General features: G+C 37.8%; 1 protein-coding gene across 1 annotated transcript; it reads left to right on the top strand.

The window, feature by feature from the left end:
- The first annotated feature begins 2,961 nt into the window (after positions 1-2,961).
- dand5 (DAN domain family, member 5) lies at positions 2,962-11,120 on the top strand. The gene is made up of 3 exons (XM_057843444.1): positions 2,962-3,420; positions 9,439-9,647; positions 11,038-11,120. Exons 1-3 carry the CDS (start codon positions 2,962-2,964, stop codon positions 11,066-11,068), a joined length of 699 nt encoding a protein of 232 aa, XP_057699427.1. The 3' UTR covers positions 11,069-11,120.
- The last annotated feature ends 2,027 nt before the right edge of the window (positions 11,121-13,147 follow it).

The raw sequence follows: 13,147 nt of genomic DNA, 5'->3' as shown, positions 1-13,147 counted from the left end.
CCCCTTAGAATGCTTCAAAATGCATCAAAATCATCAGGCAGGTCAAGACAGGTGCAATCTTTGATACTGTGTAAAGACAAATATCCAAATACACTATGTAGCGCCCCCTATCAGTCATTCTTTGTCCCGCCGATGCTTTGAGCCCTACTTTGACGCTCTCATAATGCTTCAAAACTTACCAAACTCAACAGCCAGGTGAACACTGGTGAAAACTTTGATAAAATGTAAAAAAAAAAAAAAAAAAAAAAAAATCAAAAAAATCAAAATATGCGTAAACGTGTTTAGCGCCCCCTAGGAACAAAACCCACATTTCATTTCATTTTTTAAGGTGAAAGAGGAGGTAACAACGCAAAAGTTAAAACTTACAACACATCAGTACTATTTGAATGGGATACCATATGCGATGCCCAGACTGCCATTAGTACTACATCCAGTTTTTTTGGGGTTGGGCAGAGCGTGTCCGTGGGTGGGCACCCCCCCCCCCATCCCCCAACCCCCGGTAACGCCCCTGATTAGTGATGTTGAAAATGAATTGATAGATGGAAGTCAAACCAAAATAATTTGGACTCATTACACATTAATTTTGGGGGGAAACAACAACAAAAAATGTGCAAAATAATTATAAGCGTAAATGTCAAAAACACAAGAAGATTGCGTTTAAGACAATTTAAGATAAAGAGAATGAAAAATAATTTAGAACAAAATTCATTCTAATTACATGCTGAAAAGATAATGAGACTGCTGGTACGAAAAGATTTTATAGTAAATATTTTTTCCTATTATATTTACTGTATCTAGTAATAAAAACATTTAATACACTAAAATATTGCCTCTGTCATAACAAAAGGAGAATACTAATCGAAAAAGTAATAGCAATGGAAACTGATAAAGAAAACTTCAAAATAATTTTTTTTTTTTTTTTTTTTACTTTTTGATGGCAAATACTAAAACGATATTGTAAATTCACCATAACTCAGTTGATGATTTGACTAACAATTGAAACACTACATATTAAATAAAATAAAATACTTCACTCCCTGAAAAGAAAACCAAGTAGATTGATTTAGTGTATTATATATGTTTTTCTCGGACATTTTTTAATATTACAGCATGGAAAAGAGGACATAAGAGGGACAACATTTTAGAACCCACTTTGAATTTTGTTCAGTACATTTCTACATCATTAAAACTGCGAGCAAAGCAACTGATATATGTAATAATTACTACCTCTGTAAGATGTCCATTATTATGTTTATAGAGCCAAAATTTAGTAAAGGTCTCATGCTGGAGCTTTTGTAATCATTTGTCTGCAGTGCCCTCCAGTGGACTCAATTTTAACAAGCGTTTAAAAAAGAAGTGAAAAAACACCTAAATGGATCACATGAGTGTGGTAGGTTCTGGTTCTGGGAGGCCTGCAGTGTCCCTTAACATGTGTAGGCCACCATGAGAAAGTCAAACAGAGTAATTCTTCTAACTTTGATGGTCAAGCGTGTGATCAGGTCACGGCGGGTGGAGCACACTCAGGTAAAACTCAGCAATAATGATGGGAGCTCATTTCAGTACTTGTTCTTCTTGTGGGAATCATTGGGAAGGAGGTGACTTGATTGTCACATAAAGTCATTATGGCTTTACAGCCTGGAGGGCGTGAGAACACCACCTGAGCTGTGACGCCACACATTACGGCCTAATAATTTACAAATGGCCTTGTCAAATTCACCTTTTATTTGCTATAATACAGTTAAAGCAAGGGCGAAGGTTTGCATATGGTCAATAGGGACTTAACAGTAGCAACTTTTCAGGATGCCCAAATTGTCCCCACCACCTTTCAAGCAACCTTAAAGGCACGTTTGATTGGCTGATGGCTTGCATTTATATAAAATGTATTGATTTTTTTTCCACATTATTTATTTTAAAACATTTGTACTTCTAGCCTATGCAGGCATTTTTTTCAGAGAATCATACATTAATCATATCCAAGGTAAAACATTTTCAATTTTTGTTGCCTTTAGCTGTGGTTGTGGACAAAAGCAGTCGTGTTTTACCAGAATGAAGGCTCCATTTTTATTATTATTTTTTTTATATAACTGAAAAAAAAACCTTTTAAGTCAGGGTATTTATTTATTTATTTAGACAATGTTGAATGGTCTTTTTTTTCTTTTTTTTTTTCTTTGCATTCCCGGATATATTTTTAACAAGTGTGTATTTATTGTGTATGTTAATCTAATTTATGTTCAAATATTGCTATTTGCTATTAAAATCCAGATCATTTATTCTGGAAGTTTTCAAAATCTCTAATAGTTTTTGAAAACAAAGGTTTGAATCAAACGGTGTATCAACTGAACCAATACACGTGAAAGTTAGTACAAGTCAATGCAGATTTATTTTGCATTGATCATTTAGCCTATCAATTAATTAGGTTCATATTCTTGAGAAATGTAGCCCTGACCCCTGTTCACCCAATCTGTATAGTCTTATTAATGTTCCAGTCCCAGCAAAAAGTGAACATGCAGGTTGTGACGTTAGACCAAACCTACACCCTTGAGTTAAAGACTGTTTAAATGTATTAAATCACTGCTCTCTGAGTTTGTCTTTCCATTTGCTGATAATGAAGCATATGATTTCTTATTATTTATTCTTACATTGTAAATTGTGAAATTACTGTGTGGCTATGACCTGCCTCTTGAAGCTCGGGGTTACTTTGTGTTCAACTGTGTGGGAATTGTGACACCTTCCTTCTATGAAAGTGCAGGTGTGTGGCACCATTGTGTATAAAAGCACTCCTTCTGCCACTTTGCCGCAGCACTGACAGCAAGGTTACCATTTGCGTACCTTGAACCAAACTACCACTTTAGATTTCTTCCCTTCCGCACCCAGATTTCTTCCCTTCCGCACCCATTTCCTGTTTAGTTTAGTTTTTTAGTTTATTTATATTTTGTTCGTTTGTATTTTTTTTCTGTCATTATGTTGCAACTCGTCATTGTGGTCTTATTCTCGGCTTTGGCTGCCTCCTTTCCGTTCCCTCGCAACACTTTGGAGCACATTCGCAAAGTTTCTAAATCTGAATTCGAGTCCTCTGGTAGTGGACCAGGCGAAAATGCCCGCGGCCTAGTGAGAGTGGTGCAACTGGACCCGCGTGCTCTGGCCCAATCTGGTTTATTTATGAGAAGAGGTCTGGCCCGCAACTCCAGACCGTCCTTTCCATCCTTCCTGTCCCAGGGGCGACCTGGCTTTGCCCCCAAGGCCCCAGCGAGCCCGTTACACCGCTTGCAGGCTGAAAGACCGGCTGACATGGAGCACAAAAAGAGTCAAGGCCTGCACATGTGGCAGAGAGCCATCAATAAGGGAAATAAGGTGGCTGTGTCTTTGCCCACCAACCTGAAGGACGCCAAACAGACGTGCACTGTTATTCCTTTCATTCAGGTAACGTACCCTAAACCCAACACATTTTTCCTCAAAAAAAGAAACTGAAATACAGTAGAAATTACTTGGGGTGGCATTATGGGTTACTGAATATAGCAGGGGTGTCCAAACGTTTTGCAAAGAGGGCCAGATTTGGTGTGGTAAAAATGTGGGGGGCTGACCTTGGCTGACGTCCTTTACGTAGAACAATATATTTAAGCAAATTTTAGCAAGCCCTTCTGTGTGTCACATTTGCTTTATAATTTTTTAAAATTAATTTCAACAATCTCGCAACCAGCCTTTGTGGCGTTTTTCTTTCGACTCTCGGGCTCTTGCAAAATACTGCTGCTGTGAAATTAAACTAGCTTCAATTTGCTTCGTTTTCTCGCTGCGTATCTTCCCTGTAATCTTGTCGTACATGTCAGCGTGACTTGTTTGGTAATATCGCCTCACGTTGAACTCTCTAAAAACAGCGACTGTCTCTTTGCAAATGAGGCAGACACAAATGTTGCGTATTTTAGTGAAAAAATAGTCCAATTTCCTCCTATCCTTGAAGCGTTGGCTGTCGCAGTCAACTTTCTTTTTGTTGTTGTTGATTGTCGCCATTTTAGAAAATTGGAAGTCAAGGGTCACACGGGGTAATGTTGCTCAGAGTACTGCTGCCTTTTAGTGGGTAAATGAGGAGCAGCATTTTGTGTGTAAGCTACTTCATTTTCTGGTAGCAGTACTGCTGACCAATTTATTAAGTCTGTGTGCGGGCCAGACGTTATTGATCTTATGACAGAGGCTGGGGGCCGGATGAAATTTGACCACGGGCCGCATTTGGCCCCCGGGCCGCACTTTGGACATGGCTGGAATATAGCATCTGCCTCGCAGTTTCATCGGAAACTCATTCATAAATGTGAATGCAAATGCTGGTTTGTCTAGATGTCCTATGATTGGCAGAGCAACCAGTTCAGGATGTACCCTACCTCTAAAATATTTACTGAATCCTACAGGCTATGTTTTTGATAACACTTAACGCAACTGTAAGTACAAAGTCCAGAGTTATCACTTTGAATAAATGTTGTAAACACTACACAACACAAGATTATCTGTTGTGCTGGATATTTGATCCCTTTCCCATGACTGGCTCTCTAATGAATCTTTGCTCAATGCACTCACAGTCCAAATGGATTTTTTTTTTAATGTTTAAATTTAGAAATGTTTTTAATTTTGATATATATTAGGGCTGTCAAACGATTAAAAATTTTAATAGAGTTAATTACAGCTTAAAAATTAATTAATCGTAATTAATCGCAATTCAAACCATCAATAAAATATGCCATATTTTTCTGTAAATTATTGTTGGAATGGAAAGATAAGACAAGATGGATATATACATTCAACATACGGTACATAAGGACTGTATTTGTTTATTATAACAATAAATCAACAAGATGGCATTAACATTATTAACATTCTGTTAAAGTGATCCATGGGTAGAAAGACTTGTAGTTCTTAAAAGATGAATATTAGTACAAGTTATAGAAATGTTATATTAAAACGCCTCTTAATGTTTTCATTTTAATAAAATTTGTAAAATTTTCAATCAAAAAATAAACTAGTAGCCCTATTCTGTCTTCAATGTGTGTGAGTACACAAATTGACAGATAGCGAACATAAGTTCCAAAAAGAAATCAGACGGTGTGGCAAAGTTGCATGGGCTTTACTGAAGTCATCTCTTTTTGACAGGAGCACGTTTCTTGTATTTTTGTAAAACTGAAAATAACAAGGCAATGTGCCAATAACTTGCATAAATCACAAAATAACATAAAATGTACACACACGTGTCCATTTGAGCAGTAGCACTAGCCAATTAGCTCACAAGCATCTAACAATGTAACTGCATTTTACCATATATGTGAACAAATTCAAATACACATCATCAATAACTATCTAATGCTCATGAATATAAACAAAGGAGGAATATAACTCACAAGCGATGCATGTATTAGACACAAACAGTGTGATGGGGCTATGAGAACTGCCACTGAATACTGGATGCGGACGTTCGCCGGTCTGAATAGCACTGTCTATTAGTGTGAGTTCGCGTCAACATATAATCACGTCAGAAAAGCGCGCCGAAACCCAAATAATCAGCTGCACTGAATCGCCAGCAGAGGGCGACATTACGCCATATAACATATGCAAGTCACACCCAAGAACCAGCAGAGGGCGGAAAAACTCCATAAAACACAATTAACAAGTTGGCCTTTCACTGTACTGACATTTAAATCTGTCTGAGCGGGCCTAGTGCGTTAATTGCGTCAAATATTTTAACGTGATTAATTAAAAAAATTAATTAACGCCAGTTAACGCGATAATTTTGACAGCCCTAATATATGTGTGTATATATATATATATATATATATATATATATATATATATATATATATATATATATATATATATATATATATGGCGGAAAACACAGACAAGACTGAAAAAGCAATTTCTTCTCTTGCACCCCTCTTTAAAATAAACTGCTGTATTTTAAGCCAAAAGACCTGTTGTGTTTGATAGAAGAATATGTCTATATGCTGCCATAGGAGGTTCATGGCACATTAAGTCCACGAACTATTTTTAATTTGTCCGTTTTACCCTGGAAACCCGTTTACAGACGTCGCACAACCGCTGTTTTTTCAACCTAGCCATAAAAAGAAGGCAAGTAATTGTATATATACTCGAAATGTCTGTCATTTTGATCTTAGAATCATTAATTGATGTCTAATATTTAGTTTTTTAAAAAAAACGACTTAAAAAAATTATCCGCTCCCATATTTTAAACTTTTGAACTAATTACGTCACAATGAAAAAAATGGCGTCTGTAAAAAAAAAGTCATGGATATCTACTTCATAACGATCGCTTAATTGTTTTTTTTTTTTTTTTTTTTTTTTTGTTACTGTCTCATTTTCTCCGATATGTTAGATGATAAATAATCAATCCAAACAAAGAAAAAATTGGGAAAAAAAAAAAGTTTAAAAGGGTAAATATATACAAATGAAACTCACGACCACTCCTTGATGTCTGTGATTTCTGCATCGCGCCCTTGTTATCTTACCGTGTTTCACCAATAAAATCCCCCAAAAATCCGGCTGTGGCCATTCACAGCTGTGTCTTGCCACTTGGTGATACATGCTACATGGAGTTTTTGGATCGAAAACAGGTAAGTACACAATAATATCTCATTAAAATCATGGCGTCTTTCATTCTGCTCTCGCATGCTCTCACCTCCAGTTACGGTTTTGCTGTTTACATTTTTTTTCTTTTTTTAAAAATGCCCTCCTGTTAAAATTTTTTCTTCCCCCAGAAAATTGAGATTTTAAGCTTTCAAATGATGTATCACACGTGCATATCGGACAAGTCTCGGAGCGGAACTTCAAGTCACCTGAGTCACTCGGATGACTTGAAGTTCCGCTCTGAGACTCCCAATTTGGCCAAATTTCAAAATTGTCCTATATGCATGTGTGATACATCATTGGAAAGCTTAAAATTGCAATTTTCTGGGGGAAGAAACATTTTGAACAGGATGGCATTTAAAACAAAAAATTTAAAAGCAAAACCCTAACTTAAGATGAGAACATGAGAGAGCATAATTAAAGACGCCATGAATTTAATGAAATATTATTGCATACTTACCTCTTTTCGGTCCAAAAACTCCATGTAGTATGCATCACTGAGAGTCAAAACACAGCTATGAATGGCCACAGCCGGATTTATGGGGAATTTTATGGTGAAACACGGTAATATGACAAGGGTCGCGATGCAGAAATCACAGAATCAAGGAGTGGTCAAGATTTTTTTCCCCATATATTTACCCTTTTAAACTTTTTTTTTCCCCTTTGTTTGGATTAATTATTTATCATCTAACATATCGGAGAAAATGCGACAGTAATGAAAAAAAAAAAAAAAAACAATTAGGCGATAGGTATGAGGTAGATATCCGTGACTTATTTACAGACGCCATTTTTTTCATTGGGACATAATTTGTTTAAAAGTTTAAAATATGCGAGTGAATAATTTTTTTTGTCGTTTCTTTTTTTCTTTTTTTTGGATCAAAATATTAGACATCAGTTAATGATTCTAAGCTAAAAATGACAGACATTTCGAATAATAAATATAATTACTAGTGATGGGCCCAGTGACACTAATGCGCCAGCGCGCGCACCGAGCTCATGGAGCAACCCCTGCGTCGGTGCGCGTAGTGCTACAAGAAAATCACGTGACCAATGCATGAACTCATTGAACTGTGTCGACACAGTCATGACGCGGCAAACTGGTTCAAAAGGAAGCGCGTCTGTCAACGCGATCGAGCTGCTGAAACAATCCACATCTCACGGTTACCTCCTCGTTGTCTACATGCTGTGGAAATGGACGTAAGACAGGGAAAACGCACTTGTCATCTTCCATTCAAAATACAATTAATTTTAAGGTAAATCTTAGTTTATTAGTGTGACAGGTGCACGCGGGTCCGTCGTCTGAGGTGCCTTGTCTTGAAGAATTTGCATTGGCGTTTGACCTGCTAGCTTAATGTTCAGAGCAAACGTCAATCGTTCCTGACGCGTCGTGCGCGCAAGTTCGAATCCTGGTCAAAACATGATTTTTTTTTTGCAGGTGAAATGTCGCATTTGTACTTTGTATATGACTAACCTGTCATAAACAAACAGTTGCTAACTCCTCAATACTGAAGCATTATTGGGCCAAGCATGAGAATGAAGTTTCTGATAATCCCAAAAAAAACACAGGTATTGAACCATTCCTTTACTTTCACACAGTCACCTTTTTTGGTAATTTATTAGAAATCTGTAATTAAGCTATAATGTATTTTTTGTCCTCTTCAATTTCATTCTGATGGGCTATGGTAGCACTTAGATGACAAACTAGGGAGTCAAGGAGGCAATGCAACTGTAGATGAAATTGCAAAAGTGCAACGATGCATGGCTGAGCCGAACATGCCACGCAATGCCGATTTTCTTCAATACTGGAGGAGCCAATGGACATCTTATCCAAACCTCTTTCAACTGGAAATTCTTGTGCATGCCGGCATCGGTGGTTCCATGCGAGTGTGTTTTCCACAGCAGGCTTGTTTAAAAAAACAACCAAAAAAAGTAACCAACTAAATTTTAAACATTAAAAAAAAACTATGTTTTTGAATAAAATTTTATCTGAACGAAAAGTCCACAGGCATTCCTTATTCACCCATTCATTATTACTTACAGTTTCACATTATAATATATGTTCACATAATTTAAAGATATGGAATAATGCAATATGAATGCAAATAATTAAATGATTTGATTTTACATGCTATGTCATCAATTCAGTGTCAGTCTGTCAAATGGGTTGCCTGTAGGGATTTTTTTATGTCCAGCAGGTGTCAGTATTCAATGACACAGTATCAACACTGTGTCAACACGATGTGTCACTGTGTCGACATGCTTCATGAGGTCTCACGGACCCATCACTAATAATTACTTCTTTTTATGGCTTGGTTGAAACAAAAACGGTTGCTCGACGTCTGTAATCGGGGGTCTCCAGAGTAAAATGGACAAATTAAAAATAGTTCTTGAGCTTAATGCGCCATGAATCTGCTATGGCAGCATATACACATATTGTTCTATCAAACACAACAGTTCTTTTGGCTTAAAACACAACTTTTTTTTTTTTTTTTTTTTAAGAGGGTTGCAAGAGCAGAAACTGCTTTTTCAGTCTTGTCTGTGTTTTTTGCCATATATATATTTTTTTTCATTGAAAAAAAGTTTATTGCCAACCCTTCCAGTTCATTTTTTTAGGCAGCTACCAATGTCAATGGCAGTACTTTTTTTTTTTAAATTTATTTATATTTTTAAGTTACTCATATTTGAAAATAAACACTTTCATATAACAGTTACAGTTGGTTACATGTAAAGATAAAACATTGTGGGAAAAAACATACAGAATCAAACTGTACCGAACTTTACCAAATACGCTTACTGTCATTTGTGTGCCTCCCCCAGCGCGTGACAGCAGACGGGTGCAGCACAGTGACTGTACACAACAAGCTGTGTTTTGGCCAATGCAGCTCCCTTTTCGTCCCCTATGAGGCGGACTCGGCCGGGGGGCGGTTCCATCAGCGCGCCTCCTGCTCCCGTTGTGGCCCCTCCAAGACCCACGCAGTCGCCGTGCCCTTGCAGTGTGGCACTGAGATCCGCCACCGACAGATCATGTTAGTGCAGGAGTGCAAGTGCGAATCAGGTCGGGAGGAAAAGAATGCAGAGGAATCTTCACCACACTTATGAGCTGTTAATGGTAGTGTGGTCAGGTACCATAATTGAGGAGATTGTCGAGTTTAGCTGCAACTTTATCCTCACTGACATATTAATTCCATTATATGGAGAAGTCAATACTATCGATGATGTTGCAATATGAGCTTCGTTCCATATTTCAAAACCATGTATGTTAGGTTTAATGATGACTCAACGGCTACATTCACATACCCAATTTGGATTTTTCGGTGGTGTGAAGGAGATGCATCCATGACGTCACACGCTTGCGCACTGTAACACATCATCATGTGTCGCAGTGTTTATAGAAGTACGGCAAGATCTCGGCCATCAAACTTTTGTGGATTTTATGCAACCCAAATTTTTTTAAACCCAATAGATTCTAAAAGGACCATTTTCTTCACCTTCTTCTGCCATTTCTCATTTGTTTCTGTAGTTTAATCTGTCGAAGAGTGGTGACGTATGTCACTTGTTGATGACGTACAGGGGTTGGACAAAATAATGGAAACACCTAGCATTTTGGAATCATAATCATTGAACATAATTGTTAAAGAATGGCATGAAGAACATTCTTATGAAGTTCAGCCTCTCGTTTGGCTGGCACAAACCCCAGACCTCAACATTATTGAGCATTTATGGTTAGTTTTAGAGATTAAATTAAGACGCTGATTTCCACTGCCACCATCTCTAAAAGAGTTAGAGGGTATTTTAACTGAAGGATGGCTTAAAATTCCTTTGGAAACAATTCACAAGTTGGATAAATCAATACCTTGGAGAATTGAGGCTTTAATTGCCGCAAAAGGTGGACCTACACCATATTAAATTATTTTTTTTGCAGATTTTTAAAGGTGTTTCCATTATTTTATCCAACCCCCTGTATGTCCCATTGATGTGGGTTTGCATATCGGATAGAGATTAGGTTCTTATCCAGATATGAATGGGCCTACATTGGATATGTAATCATCGGAATTGGACTGTTCAAACTGCAGGGGTAAAAACTAATGTGTCATGTATAGGCAGTTAGAAAAATAATATTGTGTTTTCTGATATATGAGTAGCCTTTAATTACCTTTTCACAAGGGCCAAGGACACATATAGACAAACAACTGCTTACTTTCACACACTAACCAATACGTGAATCTTCGAGTAACCAATGCTTTTGGAATGTGGTATGAAGCCTATTTGTGTAAAAGGGTCTCATTCAAAATGCAGGTGTACCTAATTTTCTGACATTGCTGTTTGATTGTCTGAACATCTCGTTCAGAGTGCTCACGAGGCTTATTTAAGCTAAAACATGGACAACGTGATGTTTTTTTCCTGTTTACCTTCCAGACGGTCCACATCGGATTTATGTCTACGTTAAGATGACCTTTGACGCATCCAAAGGGAAATATTGTGATCCATTAAAAACAAAAGAGAATGTTCAAGCCACTCTTTGCCTCTCGTTTTCCTGCCAGCTCTGAATTAAAAATGCAATTTAGTTTGTATGCAAAGCTCTAGTGAGAACATAAAGAGCATTTGTTGTTGTAACCCCCCCTGCCTCATCTTTTCCACTCCTGCATGCAAGTTCTCAGCTCCTATGTTTTATTAAAAACCCTTGTTCTGCACACTTTCAGCACGTCGCACTTCCAAGTGAGACCGGCGAGCTATTGGGCTCGGGTACTTAGCAGTAAGCAAACATAATTGTTTCAGCATGCTCCCCTTGAATTATGTATAGGAAGCACCTCTTCTCATGGCCAATCTTGCTTTCAGTGGAGTTGTGGGAATTTGAGCATCGTTCACCACAGATGCGCTTGAAACTGGAGGGTGCGCTTGATTATGTGCTTCCATAAAACCCATTATTCATTTATAGCCTGGCACCTGGGCTTGGTAAAGTGAACTCATCCCGCACATGCCGACATGGACTCCCAGAGGAGCGTAAAAAGAAGGGGGCTCTTTACGTCGCCTTGGCACACTGTCGCAATGCCTGCTTAGGCAGCCATTTGCATTCACGCGGGGCTCTCGGCGAAAGTGAAAGCGCTCATTTGCGCTACGGGAGGGTGCATTGAGTTCCCTCGGATTGCATTAGCATGTGATTAGCATTTGGAGTTGATGGCTATATTTTTCAAGATTGATGGGACAAATATTTGCTCAGGTCTTAAAGAGGAGGAATTAGGGATCACTTGTTTTGTACTCACTGCTTTATTCCATCCCCCTTCTTGCTTTTATTTCCCACAGTCAACTTCTCACTGAAAAATCATGTGCGAGCGACTCGTCGTTCCTTTTGTTACTCTTCTCACAAAAACAATCTTAAAAACAGAGAGGGTGCTTGTTGGTGATGCAAACAAGAGAGAACACCACTTAGCACGACAGATGTCAGGCCTCTTTTTTTTTTTTCTAGAGAGCTCCTGCGTCATTAAGGATGGCCTGGTTCCCATGGCGAAAGGGAACGCAAGGAGCGAAAAAATTAGAAGGGCCCGGTGCCAAGTCCACCGCCTCGGGGATCACATCAGCGTCATGGGGTGCTAAGTGGCCTAGTTAGCGCTTTAAAACAGCACAATGAAACAGCCTTTTAACTGTCACACGTAGAACTTGCAGGGAGGAGTGTTACTCACATCATATCAGTGACATCAATGTGCAGCAAGGTCACACGAAAATGATAATACTGAGGCCTACTTTGAGTCAATTCAGTCTATTGTTAAATTTTTAAACTGGGATTGTAATAATGCAATGATCTCCTTTCGAAACATTGGTAATGTGGAGAGAGATTAGAAACTGTATTAAAACATTGAATAAAGTCTTCACACCGATACTTATATTTAAACTTAATTTTTTTTAAACTCTTCAAAATGTCTTTGCCTACCCTTTTGTTTTGCTTTATGTTCGAGTTATGCTCGAGTTGTATTCATCTTCAACACTTTAGCTACTTTCAGACCGATGCTTACAGTCAGGGCCATTTGGGGGCCCTAAGCAAAATAAAAGATGTTCCGATCGATCGGCATCTCCGATCACGTCATTTTCAAAGTATCGGAATCGGCAAAAAAATATCGGACATGCCTTTTTTTAATATATATATATATTTTTTTTTTTTTCCCACTTGTTTTTTATTCCCTTTTACAAAACAAATCACACTTACACCCAGTGTATTGAAATGACAAACAACAAACCAAGGCAAGATACACCAACAAATCAGAAAGAAAAACATGCATATATAAGTTAAATAAATAATAAAAATAAATAAATAAATAAAAATAACACTAGTCTACAGTATCGTGGCCCAGCCTTCAATCTCTCCTGAATAATCCAGTCCACATCAAAGTTCTTGTTTATCGTTTGAAATTGGTGCCCTCTTTTATTTTCTAAAGTCTCTCCATTTCTTCCATTTCTCTTCAAATTGACTTTCTTGTAGTCTTAATCTAAACGTAATTCTTTCCATTTCACATAGCTCTTCCACCGTGCACAT

This window comes from Corythoichthys intestinalis, chromosome 8 (assembly GCF_030265065.1).
Source record: "Corythoichthys intestinalis isolate RoL2023-P3 chromosome 8, ASM3026506v1, whole genome shotgun sequence".
Taxonomy (NCBI): domain Eukaryota; kingdom Metazoa; phylum Chordata; class Actinopteri; order Syngnathiformes; family Syngnathidae; genus Corythoichthys; species Corythoichthys intestinalis.
Note: the sequence above shows the minus strand (reverse complement) of the source record. Positions and strands in the feature narration are given on the sequence as shown.

What these genes read in the sequence shown, in the direction of transcription:
- dand5 (XM_057843444.1), top strand. Translation starts at nt 2,962, where the DNA reads ATGTTGCAACTCGTCATTGTGGTCTTATTCTCGGCTTTGGCTGCCTCC. An exon ending in CTGTTATTCCTTTCATTCAG is followed by an intron (nt 3,421 to 9,438) that starts GTAACGTACCCT and finishes TGCCTCCCCCAG; the next exon opens with CGCGTGACAGCAGACGGGTG. An exon ending in ATCCGCCACCGACAGATCAT is followed by an intron (nt 9,648 to 11,037) that starts GTTAGTGCAGGA and finishes TTTACCTTCCAG; the next exon opens with ACGGTCCACATCGGATTTAT.